Below are 18,619 nucleotides of genomic sequence, written 5' to 3'. Positions count from 1 at the left end.
CCACAATGGAAAACTACGTCTGAAATAGCAATGGGTACTTTTGTCTTCCGAAAATACTGATAACAACTTCAGAACAATTTAAAACCAGGGTCTCCACCTTCTTAGTAGCAGCAACCCATTGTACAGAAACCAGCTGTGCAGAAATGTACAGGCTGAAGCTTTTCCTAACACTTGCCAGGAAAAGCCTCCCTGGCAAAACCTGTACATGTCAGTCCATTCTGAAGCCCAGTAAATAAACAAGCAAACAAACAAATAAATAAAAAATAGGAGGAAGGCCTATTCCATCCACTTTTTTAAAAAAATGCTCAAGTGAACACTAGAAGATGGTCTCTGCACATAGCAGCAGGACACATATGAAGGAAATGCAGCCGCAAAATCTTTCCTGTCCAACCATCAACAGCACCTCAAGACAGAGCCTGAAGCTGATGGGAAAGCAGTTTTCTTTTCCCTGTTTCTCTCTCCTCCATTACCAGACAGGTATAAGGTAGGGTAGCTCACTTCTGGCACTAAGCAACTTTAGATCAGAAGAGTACCTGCAAATCTGAAAGCTTTTACTAGGCCAGTCTTAAAATACTATCATGTGTGAAGTACTACGATGTAGCAAAATAATTAGCTTTTTGTATAGCATACTTAATTCTAAAAGTAAATATTTATTTCCTACAGATTCTTAGCAAAGAAAAAAATCCTTATTGCTAGTATTACTTCAGCTATAGAACTGAGCTGGCAAGAACCCAGACAACCTCTTCAACGTAACTCATGTTAAAACTTCCTCAGAGCAAGCAAGACTGACATGATAGTGAGTGAGCAGATTACCAAAAGTTGCTATCGACAGTGCCATTCTCACTGCTGCTAAAATTAGTTCAACAAAAACAGCAAGAGCTGCCGCACTCCTAATGGGAGAAAGCTGAGAGGGACTGACCCTGCAAATACCTCTTTCCCACCAAATGGAATACAGCCCTGAAGACAGCATTTTCTACTTAGCAAAACTCGCCAAAAGAAGAGGCTCGGGGAATTTAATTCATTTCACATAACGTCGAACATTCAATTTTATTTCTTAAGAAATCTCACCTCATCTGAAGAATCACCTTGCCCTGAAGCGGGGGTAGCACCTGCACAACCTTTTGAAATTAAAAATTAAAACATCCTTTATAAATTCACATGTAACTGGACAAAATGCATAACTTGAGAGTCATCAAGCATTCAAGCAAGGGCCGTACTAGATCTGACAGTAACTGAGAGGGAATGACTAGAGGGAATGTGCCAAATTGTTGAGGAAGAAATGCCTGTGATTTGGCAGTTATGCGCAGAACAATGCACCGAGGCATTTTGCTATGCAAGCATCACTGAATCACGGCAACAATGCGGCCGTTCCAAATTGAACATTGCCTAACAAACATTGAGGGGGGGGGGGTCTTACTCCACTGCAGAAATTCAGATTCCATTACATAGGAAATCAGATTAGGTTTTGCCTAGTCCTCAATTTTGGAAATTGAATCAAGGTTCTGCTTCACTTTTTGTTCCTAGGGCTTGTACAATTTCAAGAACATCCTATTGTCCACCTCGAATGAGGTTATGTTTTTAATCTGTCCAGTGAATTAATGCTCTGCAAAATGCTTCATTTTTTAAAAACTTTTTTTGTTTGTTTTAAAAACATGGCACCAACCTTGAATTGCTGAAGTACTGGCCCCAGCTGCCTGTTCCTGCACTCCGCAGGCAAGTTTATCTTCAGGAAATGTCAGTCCAGAACCTTTCAATGCCACAAGGTACTTTTCATGGCTTTTCTTTGCACAGGCATTTTCTCCACCACCTTAAAAGACATTTCCAAAAGACAAAACTCTAATTAAATGTATTTATTTTTCTGGCTGCCTATTGATTTATGAATCCAATTTAAGGTGCTAGCGCTTACCTTTGAAGCCCCTCACGACCTGCGGCCCACATACTTCAAATCATAGAGTTGGAAGATACCACCAGGGTCTTCTAGTCCAACCCCCTGCACAACGCAGGAAATTCACAACTGCTTCCCCCCCCCAAACCCCCCAGTGACCCCTATTCCATGCCCAAAAAAAAATCCCTCCAGGATCCCTGGCCAATCTACCCTGGAGAATAATTGCTTCTTGACCCCAAAGTGGTGATCAGCACTACCCTGGGCCTGTAAGAAAGGGCCACGAGAGCCAAACACTGATGCAACCCTTCCTGCCCTTGTACTTCCTGCCCTACTTAGACCATTTCTCCTGAGATGACCCTTTGCTGCAACCATACTCCTCACAACAGGATCTCCTGGCAGTCCCCTCATTCTAGAGGAAATGATCTGCTACAGCCAGGGCCTTTTCTGCTGCTGCTCCAGTAATGTGAAACATCCTCCCGAAAGAGGTGAAGCAGGCACCTACCCTTGGAACTTTTCCAGCAAGGTTGTAAAAACTTCTCTAAAGTTTATGAGGCAGCTTGAAGGCTAAAAGATGCAGGCTCTGCCTTATCTGTTTTAATTTCCTCATTGTTCAGTGCAATCAAAATAAGAGTGACATCGTAACCCCAAATAAGAGTGACACCGTAATGAAGTCAACGGGTGTAACTCTGCTTAGGACTGCACTGTCAATGACATATTTTAATTATTTTAATGGAGGGTCGTTTTTGTACGGCAACCCGAAAATGGGCCTTCTCAGCTGTGGCACCAAAATTATGGAACTCTCTCCCCACGGAGATTCATTTATCTCCCTCAATCACTGTCTTCCGCCAGCTGGTGAAGGCTTTCCTGTTTTGTCTGATGCACACCTTACCGACCCTTGCACTTGTTTGTTTTTAATTGTTGGTTTTGTTTGTATGTAATACTTTTAAAAGCTGGTTTTAATTTTTTTAATTGTTCGCCGCCTTAAGGACCCAGGCAGCATAAAATGTTTTAAATAAATAAACGAGGGTTCATACTAGGGGATTAAAATCCTCCAATCTTATAGTATGAATCATATTAAAGCAGGGGTGTCAAACATAAGGCCCGCGTGCCGGGTTCGGCCCCTTGAGAGCTCTTTTCCGGCCCGCAAGCCAGCCAAGGCAGCCACCCTCCCCCTACACACACTCTCGATCTGTGCTGCAGAGGCATGGCCCAGCGCGACCAAGAGACATTTATGTCACATCCGGCCCTTGTAACCATTGAGTTTGACACCCCTGTTAGAGTTTGGCTAAGGCACCCCAATGAGAGACACAAAGTACAACAAACAGTATAACACAACAGAATAAATGCACCGTTACTCAGACACCTTGCCTCAAGTAGAACTTCTGATGCACATGTTTCCCCAGCACGCAAGACGCAATGTTTTGTTAAAGAGGAAAACAGCATAACCACAACTATGGGTCCAGAGTGGAAGTGCAGTTGTGTGTCCTAGACATTAAGGAATACAACTATTCCCCCACCCCCATGCTTGCATCACTTTGTGGCTTTTCATTCTTCTTGTGTTTCCTTCTGAATGAAACTAGTGTTTCTTTTCATTCTCACTACCTCAGAACCGTAAGTTCTCCTACTGTGCAACGTCACCACAGGAAGGCAGATTTGACCTTTAAACACCATGGAGAACACCAGCACAGCTGCACCCTTCACTCACTGCAAAGGCCCAATGATTTCATGATGCTTTAAAAAAAAACAATTACTTTATTTAGTGCTTTTGAAGACCAGATGCTCTCTCCCGTCTCTCCAGTGGGTCCTATAGGACTATTCCACAAAATCTAGAGCACAACTGGGAAATTTGATGACTATCTGAAAAAGTTTTATAGGAAGAGGAAGGAAGATCTAGACAAATCTATATCATACTATAAATCTGATGCATAAGAACCTCATAAGAGCCCTGCTGATCAGGCCAGTGATCCATCTACTCCAGCTTCCTGTCTCGCACAGTAGCCAGCCAAGTCCTCTGCAGGGTCAACACGGTATAGAAGCCAAGGCCTTCCCCTGATGTTGCCTCTTGGCATTGGCATCCAGAGGTTTACTGCCTCTGAATATGGAGGTCCCCCTTACTCACCATGGCTAGCAGCCACTGATAGACCTGTCCTCCACGAATCTGTCTAATCTCCTTTTAAAACTGTCTATGCTTGCGGCCCTCACCACTTCCTCTGGCAACAGATTCCACATTTTAATCACTCATGATATAAAGAAGTGCTTCCTTTTGTTCCTCATGAACCTTCCACCTATCAGCTTTATTGGATGCCCTTAAGTTCTGGTATTTTGGGAGGGAGAGAACACTTCTGTACTTTTTCCAGCTCTGCTATGTCCTTTCTGAGATAGTTACCAGAACTGCACACAGTATTCCAAACGAGGCCACATCATAGATCTAAACAGGGGCATTTTGTTTTCAGTCCCTTTCCTATTAATCCCCCACACAGAATTTGCCTTTTATACTGCTGCAGGACACTGGGTTTACAGTTTCATTGAACTATCCACTGCAGCCCCAAGGTCTCTGTCCCTCGCAGCCTCAACAAGTTCAGACCCCATTAGCAGATACTTGAAGCTGAGAATTTTTTTTGTTCCCATGTGTGTCACCTTAAACTTACCTACACTGAACTACATTGAACTTCAAACAATTTGGGGAGATCCTCCTGGAGCTCTACACTGTCGTCTTTGGTTTTCACCATCCTGAATAATTTTGTGTCATCTGCAAACTACTTTACTCACCCCTAGTTCCAGATCATTTATGAACAAATTAAATAGCACCGGCTCCAATATCATCAAACCTTGTAGGATCGCACTGCTCCATCGCAATATCTGTCCATTTATTCCATTCTTCAGCTACTACATATTCAAATAAACTCAGCAGCAGGAGGGTTTGTGTAATTTGCCACCTGTCCGCTTACCTAGCCAGGACCACCAAGACAGGAGGAGTATGGGTACAAAATTCTGGGGGGGGGGGGGTCCCAGCTTGCACCAAAAGCTGGTTATAGTGTGGATGAGGAATATCAGTAGCATACGTCGTCTCAAGCATCTTGGGCATGTTTTTCTAAATGTGAAGAGGGACCAAATGCAGTACAAAGAGAGACCAAGGGGGAATCTTTGTCTGGGGCCCTGCAATGGCTCTTCTCACCCCTTCACATGGGGGAGTAGCAACTGCCACATAAAGAAGAAGAGAGGGACTATACTTGCCCCTTTCCCTGTATTTACATGCTCGATTCCCTAACAGCACCACTAAGTTACTGCTTGCTTTAAAAATTAAGAGTGGAAGTAAAATGGCCTTGCCGCACTGAAGATCCCCCCCAAAAAGTGCAGTGCTATACTTATTTAAAAGATTTAATATCCTAACTCTCAAGAGGAAGGCTTCTAAGTCAGCTACACAGGGTGCATGGCCCATATGTACTGGTAGAGGGCCAGGATTCTTTTCTGGCCTTTCAAAGATTGCAAGAGCTGCAGGGAAGGGGGGAGACATGCACAACCCCGCAAGCCTGCACTGCTGTTCCCCCTGCAGCAGGCAGCAAGAGTACAAAGCATACTGGTTACTTGTGGGGGGAAATTCCTCAAGAGAGAACAAAAACACAAACTCACCAGAGCTGAGATCTTTATAGAACTGCTGATTTGTCAAAACCTGAGTGAGGACTGAACGCATTGCTCCTCCCATTTTTGTCAGGTCTTCCAGAAATGAAATGTGTGGTTCCAGTAGCTGAAGGACTTTCTGAAGGTCCTTCTCTGATGGCAGATCAAGAACTGTGGAGCAAAGCATAGTTTGGAGGGAAGACTGTTCAGGTGGGTTTCAACTGTTTTATAAAACTTTTCACCCATTGTTCTGTTGCCGTTCTGCTCAGCTAAGGGTGTTACCAGAAGAAAATGGGCTCTGTGCTGTGAGTTAATGATGGAGATCAAAAACCAGCACACACAATATAAATGCAATATAAATATAATGAAAAGTGCAAGGTGAAAAAGTGATAATAATTAATACCCAAACAACATATCATAAACAACATACAAAACACATGAAGGGACAAGAATTTACAATTATCCAAGGTAAGTCAAAATGGGAGAAATTGTAACAATCTTATGGTAATAATAAATTTCTCTTTTTCAGGACAAGGAAAATTGCACAGTCCAGATGATAATGGCTGGGAATGGAATCCACAGCACGCACAGCAGGAAACATCAGGGATGCGTTGTCTAGATCATAAGCCACGTTTCGCAGAAAAGCTTCATCAGCTGTTTATTCTCATAGCAAGTAATAAATCATGTCAAACATAACCCTAATAGGGAAAAGTAGCCAACAGTCCGATAGGTTCTTCAATGAGATCAGTATGATCTCTTATGATCTAGACAACGCGTCTTTGCACTTTTCATTATATTTATATTGCATTTATATTGTGTGTGCTGGTTTTTGATCTCCAGCTAAGGGTGTTGGCAATCTGTTGGTACAAACCATGTCCCACCACTGACACACCAATGGGACACACCTTGCACCATAAATTTCTGCTGTTCTTAGCTGAGTCGATACAACCCCATCTTGCCACAACTAAATCTACAGACCATATGACTCTTGCTGGTTATAACATTTGTAAGGTCATTGCTCTTCGTTGAATGCGAAGAAGTTACTGCGATACGTTTCTTTATCTAAGCAGCTGACTTCTCCTTTGCTCTTACCTTTTACATAGCCTTGTTGTCACATGGTCGGATCCAAAATTATCACAAATAAACCAAGGCCAGAAAACAGGATTTGCTCCCCACCACCACAGCCCACCCACCCCTCAATTCTGCTACCGGGACTCAGGGGAGCCTTAGGAACAGTACGGGAGATGAAATGGAAGAGAAAAATTTGTACTCATATTTGTACACTGTACTCATATTACACTTTGTTGACACAACAACCACTTGCCACTCACAGCTGGTTTGAAAAAACCTTGAAAGCAAAATAGGCCGGTGAACCCCGAGTAAAACCTACTGCTTCTGCTACACACAGAATAGGGATCTCTCTCTCTCTTGAGCCTTAGCTCTCCACCCCACGCCACCCACCCCCTACAAGTGATATTAACCATACCTGGTTCATTATAGCCTTCCCTCAAGTACTGAATAAGACAGAAAATGAATTGTGGAAGAACTAGTTCTGACATTATCAGCAGATCTCTTGGAACAGATGGAACTTCTGAGCTTGATTTTATTCGATGCCTTTTGCAAAACCTGCAAACCAAGTTGTACAAAATTAAACATTGCTAGACGCCTCATTAATAAAATAGAACAGAAAACTGCTCCCCACCCCCATGCTTCACACTACAAATGTGGGTTTTGCAGATTTATTTTTAGGAAAATGTGAAGGATTTCCCCATTCCAACTAGCAATTCCTTCTCACCTGTAACACACAGAAAGCTACAGGGAGTGATAATATGCCAACAATTTGAAGCTGGTTTGCTTTAAGCCAGCTTATTGTATGATGAAAACTCTTGTATCTCTAAACAGATTAATGTCACTCACACACTTTGGATTTGAAGAATTGTTGAAGCAAGTCAAAACAGAAGGTTATGCATTTGCAGAGCTGATTTCATCCTGTTCTCTTTTCTCAGTCTGCACGACCAACAACGCAACTTTTATTAACTACGTTCACCTTACCATTAGTTGAATTTCAACAGAACTTTATTTGGAAATAACATTTCTTCACCATGTCAGCAGATTTAAATTATTTTAATTAACACTTTGTTTCAGAGAGGCAGGGCAGTGGAGTGATTAGAGCGCTGGACAAGGAGTAGGAAGATCTGGGTACAAATCCCACCTCTACTGTGCAGCTTGCTTTGGATCAGTTACTCTCAGCCCAAACTACCTCATAGGGTTGTTGTGAGGATATAATAGTTAGGAAAATAACATATATATTATCCTGAACAACCTGATGGAAGGAAAGGAAAAAGATGTGATAGACAGCTTTGTAGATCCTTTGAGAAACCTGACCATCATCCTGACGTAGTTACAAGATGCTATTTGCACTCTAGATAATCATATTTCCCTTGCATAACACTGTTTTTTCAATCCAACCTCACCTTCGTACTCCATAGAACAAAGGTTGACCACACATTGTGATACGAAGCCTTCCACGGTTAAATCATGATGAAATGAACCACTACCTTGCAATACACACCCAGGTATCAGCAAATCTAACATTGATGCTGCCTGGCCACTGAAAACTATACAAGAAACAAATGCTTCACTTGCATTTAACAGAAAACCTGTTTGTGCAGAACAGCTGGAAAACCTAACGTACACATCCCCACTGCCCATATACTAAAAGGCTAGAGTTGGGACTGTATTCCTGCACACACTTATATGGGAAAAAATTATTTCTGACTGAGGTTGATTTTCGCAGAGCAGGTAAAGAGGTTGGGCATGCTCAAAGTTCCAGCCTTGCTATTTGAAAAGTAGGTTGGCGCAGTAGCCAATAGCATCTTCTCTAGCCGTATCTGGCTTGCCAAATCTCTCCTTTCTTAGACTCAGCTAATCTGGCCATGCTGTCCATGCTTTCGTAACCTCATGGCTGGATTACCGTAACATGCAGTATGTCGGGCTACCCTTTAAGACAACATGGAGACTGCAGTTGGACCAGAATGTGGCAGCTTGGTTATTGTTGGGCTAGCAAATGGAAATATAGTTTTGAAACAGCTAAACTGGCAACCAGTTTTTTTTCCCTGAGTTCAATTCAAGGTACTGATTATAACCTTTAAAATCATTCAACAGCCTGAGGCCCACATATCTGAAGGACCTTCTCCTTCCATATGCTCCCGTACACCAACTATGGTCACCAGGCTGCCACCTGCTGACTGTTCTCCCACTCAGGGTGGCCTGCCTGGCATCTACCAGAGCCTGGGTCTTTTCCGTCGTGGCCCCCACTCTGCAGAATGGGCTCCCTGAACCGCCAAGGGAGCAAGCATGGTGTAGTGGTTAAGAGCGGTGGTTAGGAGCGGTGGACTCCTATCTGGAGAACTGGGTTTGATTCCCCACTCCTCCACATGAGTGGCAGATGCTAATCTGGTGAACCCGGTTGGTCTCCCCACTCCTCCACATAAGGCCAGCTGTCTCAGCCCCACCTACCTCACAGAGTGTCTGCTGTGGGGAGGGAAAGGGAAGGTGATTGTAAGCCGGTTTGATTCTCCCTTAAATGATAGAGAAAGTCAGCATATAAAAACAACTCTTCTTCTTTTTAAGGCAAGAGACTTACTGAGGTTGTTTGCCATTGCCTTCCTCTGCATAGTGACCCTGGAATTCCTTGTTGGTCTCCCATCCAACTACTAACTACCAGGGCTCACCCTGTGTAGCTTCCAAGATCTGATGAGATTACACTGGATTTCTTAAACAAACTATTGAGCTAACCTGCGCCTTTTGTTCTTCCGTTGTCTTGACAGCAACACATTCCTAAAGGTTCACTGTCAAGCAGTCCCTGGATTGCATAACAGATTTTCGCACGGCCTTCTCTTACCAAAGTTATTCAACCTCTCCCTCCCAAGTATGAGAGCAAATGTATTTTCTTCCTGCTCTCATGAACTAGAGAAGTTTAGTGTTTTCTTTAAATTAAAGCACTGCCCAGATGTGAATCAAGCCCTGCTATATGCTGCACAACTATTAATTTATAAAAAGAAAATATAATAATTATTTTTCAAAGTCACTGGACAAAAATTAAAATGTACACAAATATAAATGAAAAGCATTAAATTCTATGGTAAAGTAGCATTTACACTAGTAATTGTAAGCCTATATCCTTTCCTTTCTTTTATCCCTTAGAAGCTCCTTGATCCATTGATCTTGAGCAGTGTAAATCTAATGTTTGAGGGATATAAGGACTGAGATAAATTTTGCCACTGACAATGTAGCCTTGAGATCCCTGTCACTTAATAAAAAAAGGAATTATGTCAGACACAGAGGCATTAGATATGTTAAAAGGGGAGAGATATAACATGATCGGTAAGCCTATATCAATTTTTTTCAAGTACAGAACCCAGTTTAACACATACCAAAATATGTGTATCTTAATAGCAAACATGCATTAAAAAGATGCATAAATCCATCCATCTACTATGAAATGTCTCCAAACATTTGACTCTAACTGGAGTGTCAATTAGAAGGAAGGGTTTGTTTTTCCTCTTCAGTGCCAAACCAAAGAGATTTGCAAGAAGTAATTACCTAAACAACTGCTTAATTTATAATACAGTCAAAATTATCAAAGTGTCAAGTATCATCAATACGATTCTCAACTCAAAAGCTGAAAAGAAAGGGTGTGTGTGAAACTGTATGAGCAAAGCAAACCCCCCGCCCCACAATTGAGCTCAACAAGCAAATATGTACTATCAGTTGTGAATCTTTTCTTTGACAGGACTGACAGATGCACCAGGGGGACGTTTTAGAAGAAATTCTGGAAGCAATCAAGAGTTGATAATTGCAGGAAACCGGGTATAATTGCAGACTGTAGGGATGCTGCCAAGAGCGACATTGCCAAGCAGAAAATTACTCCAGCTTTCAGGTAGAAACGCACACCGGAGCAAAAGTTTCAAGAAGTCTGATCTTTCTCATAGCTGTTAAAGTTTGTTTAGCTGCAGAGCGGGGAAAAGAAGGCAGCTGTTTGCTATGATGGAAACTTTAATACCCCAAACATATAAAGGATTATCTTGACTAATACACTCTTCACTGACCTGCTGGGCCATCAGTCAGACTGGGGAAGAGCAGAGCATGACATGGGGGGGGATGGCAGCAGGGAAGGAGGAATATGTCAGAACAAGGAGAAAGGGAGATGAGTGGAACAGTAAAGGCAAGTTCCTGGTCCAGAAATATGGAGCAAAAGAAGAGCTTCAAAGGCGCCAGTCAAACCATAAACTAAGAAGTATCAGATAACATTTGACTACTTCATCTCCCCCCCCCCCGCTTTCCATTACCGCCCCCAAATAAATAAATAAAAAGAGCAGAAGAAATATGTGGGCTTTATCTTTCTGACCAGCTCTGAACACCCTCTCGTCTGGACAGCTCACTAGATTAAGAGGGGTGTTTAGGGTCCATGAGAAAGGAATTTTGAGATACGGAGGAGCATTAAGCCATGTGACCCCTCATGGGCAACAGAGCAGTGGTATAATCCAGAACCAAGTTTAAGAACTCATCTGCTAGGCGTGATTGCCCCCCACCCCACAATGATATGCAAATGTTGATATGCAAGCCAAGCAATACCAGCATAAACTTTAACTAGATTTCTTTCTACAATGTGATAAGCGCTGGGGCACTGTACTGTATTGGATGAGTTCTGGTGGCTTAATTGTTTTCATGACCTCCTTGCAGCCGAAATATATTACTGCTTCCAGCCCTGAGGAGACTACACGGCATACCTAAAAACATAATATTATGTTGCTGCCACTGTATTAAAAGAATGTCCCTTCCTCTTCCCCCTTCTCATTATAAATGGTCAGAGGGGAAAAAATATCCTGTTGGATTTTATTATGTCGTAACACAGAGGAGAAGAGAAAAAAAGCCAACCACTACCCCAGAGAGCTCATGACAATTTAAGTAGATTAGAAAACATATATGGTAAACTAGAGGAACTGTATTACGTTATTTTCCCCCCATCTGATTTGTAACATAGGACTGCAGTTTAATTATAGAGTTGCCCACCCGGTTATGAGACAGCATAAGAGCATGAAAATAAAAAATGACTAAGTTCTACAGTTGTCTCTGCCTCCTCCCTCCGGCGTTCGTGTTAACAATGGTCGGTGTCTATCACAGCAAGAAGACTCCACTCCAGAGCTGTTTACAAACTGGCAGGTCTCCAGAGTTCACACATCAATCCCTACTAAAACGGGGGCAGAAGATAGAATGACTCCTGCTAAAACATGTTTTCACCAACACATGACCCCTGCCCTTCCGTAGTTCACCAGCACTTGTTCATCTTGTCCTGCCAATAAAGTACTACTACAGAGCTGGAATTACACCCTCAGAGGGCTACTACATCTGCCCATTATGCCAGCAACAGCAGGTACCTCGCTCACCGAAATGCTCCCAAAAATCCCTGCAAACATTATACACCTTTCAATGGGCACAGCTTACACTGCATCATCTCTCCTCTGGGTTCATTTCCACCTCGTAAACCTCCCTGCAACTGCTTTCTCACAATCAGCTGTTTTCAGGACAACCTAGCGCTGAGGTTCTTAACCATTAATCCGCTACTGCCCACCAAATACAGGACATCACCATAAATCATACCACAAGCAAAAATGTAGGACATAAAAGCAGCACTCCAGACAAGGCAACTTTATTTATACGTGTATTTAAAATGTATATATACACCACTCAAATCTTAGGCATACATTCAGTGAGATTATTTTACCTAAGGGCCATCAGTCAACACTTCAATGTTGGATGGATTCTTATTTACCATGTACCACTTTTTAAAGAGCCTAAGGGAGAATCTGCCCTGGCTTGGATGGCCCAGGCTAGCCCAATTTCGTCAGATCTCAGAAGCTTAAGCAGGGTTGGCCCTAGTTAGTACTTGGAAGGGAGACCACCAAGGAAGTCTAGGGTTGCAGAGGCAGGCAGAGGCAAACCACCTCTATTAGTCTCTCTTGCCTTGAAAACCCTACAGGGTCACCATAAGTTGTCTGCAACTTGATGGCACTTTCAGCTACCAGGGGAGGAAAGTTCATATTGAAATAAATGTTGTTAGTCTTTAAGGTGCCACTGGGTTTTCGTTTTATTTTGCAACGACAGACTAACAGGGTTGCTACCCCTTTGTAATCTATCTTGCAGAGACAGGGAGACCCCACATTCAAATGATGGCCAAAGCTCACTGTTCACTAGTTATCTCCTGGCATACAAGCCCACGTCTGCTCCTGAGCACTCTGGGCAGAATTTCAGAGTTTCACAGTATCTTGCGCATCAGCATCCTCTTGGGCACTGGTTCCCAACCGGGGGTCCATGGACCCCCAGGGGTCCGAGAACTAAATTAAGGCCCGCGAAACATAAACCCATAATAAATTAATATTTTCAATTAAACGTTCTCTATTATAAAAATAGATATTCAAATATTATTCTAAGTTTATTGTTTAACTAACAGTTATGATTAAAGTTTATTTTCAAATTCTCGGAATTTTTATTTTGAAGCTTGGGGTCCCTGCACCAAACAAACTGGTCCCTGGTCAAAAAAAGGTTGGGAACCACTGCTCTTGGGCATTCATGCACGCACAGACATACAGCCAGCCAGTGTGGTGTAGTGGGGTTAGGAGCAGAGTATTCTAATCTGGAGAACAGGGTTTGATTCCCCACATCTCCACATGAGCAGCAGACTCTAATCTGGTGAATCGGGTTGGTTTCCCCACTCCTAAACATGAAGCCAGCTGGGTGATATTGGGCTAGTTACAGTTTTCTCTGAACTCTCTCAGTCCCACCTACCTCATAAGGTGCCTGTTGTGGGGAGGGGAAGGGAAGGAGACTGAAAACCTATTTAAGACTCCTTAAAGGTAGAGAAAAATCAGGGTATAAAAACCAACTCTTTTTCTCTTCCATACATGGCATACCCTACCCGTGTTCCTGTCTTACCCATACACACACAGCCAAAAGAAATAATTAAACACACACACAAGAAAGAAAATCAAGTTTTAATTTTCACTCTATTAAAAATGTTCACATTATTACTTTAGGCCATACCCAGAACAAGAATCACTAGCATGCAGAATGCGAAACTTAAAGTGATCAAGAGAAAAAATTGATAGGTAGCAAATTCCTGCAACTTATCACTCACTCTGTGCCTACATGACCTACAAGATTACTAGACACATACACACTCACACAGCAGAAGCTAGAAGGCTGGTATTATATGAGTAATGCGGTTTTGCAGGCACAAATTGAAGATTTAATCATTAGCTCCTCCTAACTTTGATTTCTTACATAAAGCCAGTACGTTCTAACATGGACTAAGAGCATCTGTAAACACACAATTGTGAATTTGGATTCTAGACTGATGTGGAATTAAAGAATAGAGATGCTATGTAAGTTTTGCATGGCCATGCACCCCTCTGTTTTTTTCTCTATATTTAACACATGCATATATTTTCACACACCTAATTACCTACCTTCCCCAATATTAACATTACGTTTCATTCTTCAGCACAGTTTTTCTAACTCCTTCAAGACATTTAGACACATACAGCATCATAAGGCACATCTCCCACTTCCTACATGAAAGATGCATTCTCAAGGCCACTTAGACCATCCCAACCTTCAACTACTCTGACATACAGTGCAATCCTATGTACACTGCCTTGAGCCCACAGTGGTGAGGATAAGCAGCAACTATTCAAAAAATAAAACCCAGCATAGATCTGCACTGATCTTCACAGCTTAAGAGATCCAAGGATGGATATTCCTTCACCTCAGAGTATGCTCTTCTGGGTGGAGACTATAACTCACCTAATTTTATTCTTGCTTATTTGCTTTGGCTTCCTCTTCGGGTTCAGACTGAAGTCCGCTCTGCATGAAACTGCGCTGATCATCAAAACCCATAGATCCAATCATAAATCTTCCCTTCCCCTTGGGACTCGTGGGCGCAGTCAGGATTTTAACTCCCCTCACTACACACTGAGGCTGTGGTACTTTGGTCACATTATGGAAAGGACAATCATGCTAGGAAAAGTTGAGGCAGCAGGAAAAGAGGAAGACCCAACAAGAGATGGATTGACTCAATAAAGGAAGCCACGGCCCTCAATTTGCAAGATCTGAGCAAGGCTGTTGATACATTTTGGAGGACACTGATTTATAGAGTTGCCATGAGTCAGAAGCGACTTGACGGCACTTAACACACACATACGCTACACATATTATTTATCTCCAGTATGCTCGGTCAGCACCGCTCATCAGCAAAATCCTTATGCAGTAAACCTCCAGTGCAAATCCACGACAGGTTTAGATTGGAGTAACTGTGCATTATGAGAAGACAAGAGTCACTGGAAAAGACAATTGTACTAGGAAAAGCTGAAGGCAGCAGAAAAAGAGGAAGACCCAACAAGAGATGGATTGACTCAATAAAGCAGGGGTGGGGAACCTTTTTTTCACCAAGGGCCATTTGGATATTTATAACATCATCCAACCGGTGGCACACTCGCCCACCTGGTGGCACAGGATGGTCTGTTGCACCACAGGAGGGGGCTGATAGCCAGTCTTAGATCCTTCTGAGCTAGAGATCTGCCAGGACCCACGAAGGGCCAGACCAAATGATTTCACAGGCCTTAAACGTCCCCCGGGGCCTGTTGTTCCCCACCCCTGCAATAAAAGAAGCCACAGAACTCAATTTGCAAGACCTGAGCAAGGCTGTAAAAGACAGGACATTTTGGAGGACACTGATTCCATACGGTGGCCAAGAGTCGGAAGCAACTTAATGGCACTTAACAACACACCACTGTGCACAGGATCGCACTGCGAGGGTGCAGATGGAAGTGGTCACGCCCGAACACGGGACTGGGGTTTTTGCACCAATTTACCTGCCGGGTAAATCAGTGGGTTCTAGATCAAATCAAGCCTGAACTGACCCTAGAAGCTAAAATGACTAAACCGAGGCTGTCATACTTTGGACGTATTATGAGAAGACAAGAACCACCGGGAAAGACAGTCATGCTAGGAAAAGTTGAAGGCAGAAGGAAAAGAAGGAAGACCCAACAAGAGATGGATTGACTCTGTAAAGGAAGCCACGGGCCTTGCTCAGATCTTGCAAACTGAGGGCCGTGGCTTCCTTTACAGTGTCCATCCATCTCTTGCTGGGTCTTCCTTCGTTTCCTGCTGCCTTCGACTTTAACAGCCTTGCTCAGATCTTGCAAACTGAGGGCCGTGGCTTCCTTTACAGAGGAAAAGTTGAAGGCAGCAGGAAAAGAAGGAAGACCCAACAAGAGATGGATGGACTCTGTAAAGGAAGCCATGGCCCTCAGTTTGCAAGATCTGAGCAAGGCTGTTAAAGTCGAAGGCAGCAGGAAAAGGAGGAAGACCCAACAAGAGATGGATGGACTCTATAAAGGAAGCCACAGCCCTCAGTTTGCAACATCTGAGCAAGGCTGTTAAAGGCAGCAGGAAAAGAAGGAAGACCCAACAAGAGATGGATGGACTCTGTAAAGGAAGCCACGGCCCTCAGTTTGCAAGATCTGAGCAAGGCTGTTAAAGTCGAAGGCAGCAGGAAACGAAGGAAGACCCAACAAGAGATGGATGGACTCTGTAAAGGAAGCCATGGCCCTCAGTTTGCAACATCTGAGCAAGGCTGTTAAAGGCAGCAGGAAAAGAAGGAAGACCCAACAAGAGATGGATGGACTCTGTAAAGGAAGCCAGGGCCCTCAGTTTGCAAGATCTGAGCAAGGCTGTTAAGCCTTGCTCAGATCTTGCAAACTGAGGGCCGTGGCTTCCTTTACAGGACACTTTGGAGGGCATTGATTCCTAGGGTCGCCACGAGTCGGAAACACAACACACCTGTCGGGCCTCACCCACCCGGGAAGGAGGTCTTTGCAAGCGATGGATGGACTCTGTCAAGGAAGCCACGGCCTTTGCAAGCGGGCCCATCAACTTTTCCTCTGCAAAGGAAGCCACGGCCCTCGGTTTGCAAGGTCTGAGCAAGGCTGTTAAAGTCGAAGGCAGCAGGAAACGAAGGGAGGCCTAGCTGCCCCAGGCGCCCTCCGCCCGCCCGCCCGCCCGGCCCCCCCACTCACTCACTCACTCACTCACTCACCCGGCCTCCCGCATGACGTTGCCGTCCCCGCAGTCGCAGGCGCCGCCGGCCTGGCTGCGGAACATGTTGTAGTCGTGGCCGGCGTGCTCGCCCTGGTGGAAGCACTCGGCGCAGAGGCTCATGCAGGGCGAGATGCCGCAGGTGCGGCAGCGGTAGGCCACGAAGTTGGCCGTCCACACCAGGCCGCAGAGGGTGGCCGGGTCGTAGGCCCGCACCGCCTGCACGAAGCCGTCCCAGGCCTCGCCGCCCGCCAGCAGGCAGCGGCACCACGCCAGCGCCTCGCCCGCCGCCGCCTCCGCCCCCGCCGGGCACGGCACCGGCACCAGCGCCCGCTCCAGCAGCGCCCGCAGCTCCGCCTTGGCCTCGCTCTCCTCGCCGCCCAGGGCGCCGGACAGCGCCGCTTTCAGGCGCGCCGCCGTGGAGCGCTTCTCGCGGGGGCTCGCCCCGCCGCCGCCGCCCGCGCCCGCCATGACGGGGACCGGCGACGCCGTTTTCCCCTCACGTCTTTCCCACCTCAGCGGAGGAGGGAGGCAGGGAGGGAGGAAGGAAGGGAGGACCCGCCGGCTCCGTCTCGCCCGCTCCCTCGCAAGGGCTGCCTCTCTACCCCTCCCCTCCCGGCGGCGGCGGCGGCGCCTCTCGCGATAGCTGGGAAAGCCGGCCGCCGGGCCGCCTACTCCGCTCGGGCCTACTCCGTCTTCTGCCGTCGCCACAGAGCCTGGCTGGCTTCTCCCCGCCCTGACGCTCGGCCGCCCTCCCCGCTCCGTAGTAGAGAAGGGCAAGAGTCCAGTGGCCCCTTAAAGACTAACAAAAATGTTTTCTGGCAGGGTGTGAGCTTTCGTGAGTCACAGCTCACTTCTTCAGATACAGCTAGAACGTGAATCTGTAGCATAAGTACTTAAAGACAGATGGATTCACATTCTAGCTGTATCTGAAGAAGTGAGCTGTGACTCACGAAAGCTCACACCCTGCCAGAAAACATTTTTGTTAGTCTTTAAGGGGCCACTGGACTCTTGCCCTTTTCTACTACTGCAGTGTGTGTGTGTGTATATATATATATATAATATATATATTTATAGATATATATATGTATATATATGTATATATGTGTGTGTGTGTGTGTATATATATATATGAAAATATTTTTGTTAATCTTTAAGGGGCTACTGGACTCTTGCCCTTTTCTACTACTGCAGACAGACTAACACGGCGACCCACTGTGAATTATGTATATATATATGTGTATGTATATATATGTGTGTGTGTGTATATATAAGCTCATACCCTACCAGAAAATATTTTTGTTAGTCTTTAAGGGGCTACTGGACTCTTGCCCTTTTCTACTACTGCAGACAGACTAACACGGCAACCCACTGTGAATTATGTGTATATATATATATGTGTGTGTGTGTGTGTGTGTATATATATATAAGCTCATACCCTACCAGAAAATATTTTTGTTAGTCTTTAAGGGGCTACTGGACTCTTGCCCTTTTCTACTACTGCAGACAGACTAACACGGCAACCCACTGTGAATTATGTATATATATTGAATTCAGCTATGCTTTGGAGGTGAAAGAATTCCCCCCCCCTTCCCCTTGTTGATAATTCACAGTGGGTGGCAGTGTTAGTCTGTCTGCAGTAGTAGAAAAGGGCAAGAGTCCAGTAGCCCCTTAAAGACTAACAAAAATATTTTCTGGCAGGGTATGAGATAGGAAAGTGCGAACAGTATTTTTAATAACAGTTTCAAACTCTTAATACATCGCTGGGAATACCTAGTGCGGCAACAGCCTCCCTCAGAACCCTTGGTCCGTCGGAGTCAGTATTGTTTACGCAGACATCATGCTGCCTTATAACTGAATCAGACCATCAAGGTCCATCAAAGTGAATATTGTCTACTCAGACTGGCAGCGGCTCTCCAGGGGCTCAGGCAAGGGTCTTTCACATCACCTCCTTGCCTG

General features: G+C 44.6%; 1 protein-coding gene across 1 annotated transcript in view; it reads right to left on the bottom strand.

Annotated features, from left to right (window-relative positions):
• The window catches only part of UBR3 (ubiquitin protein ligase E3 component n-recognin 3), a 113,598-nt gene extending 96,654 nt beyond the window's left edge, over positions 1-16,944 (bottom strand). Inside the window, exons 1-5 of the mRNA XM_056861107.1 lie at positions 16,662-16,944; positions 6,990-7,129; positions 5,516-5,674; positions 1,664-1,807; positions 1,069-1,118 (exon numbers count right to left, since the gene is read on the bottom strand). Coding sequence (XP_056717085.1) covers positions 1,069-1,118; positions 1,664-1,807; positions 5,516-5,674; positions 6,990-7,129; positions 16,662-16,783 — 615 coding nt within the window. The 5' untranslated portion in view covers positions 16,784-16,944. The remainder of the gene's footprint in view (positions 1-1,068; positions 1,119-1,663; positions 1,808-5,515; positions 5,675-6,989; positions 7,130-16,661) is intronic.
• Positions 16,945-18,619: the final 1,675 nt, after the last annotated feature.

Source organism: Euleptes europaea, chromosome 15, assembly GCF_029931775.1.
Source record: "Euleptes europaea isolate rEulEur1 chromosome 15, rEulEur1.hap1, whole genome shotgun sequence".
NCBI lineage: Eukaryota > Metazoa > Chordata > Lepidosauria > Squamata > Sphaerodactylidae > Euleptes > Euleptes europaea.
This window is presented reverse-complemented; position numbering and strand designations above follow the sequence as displayed.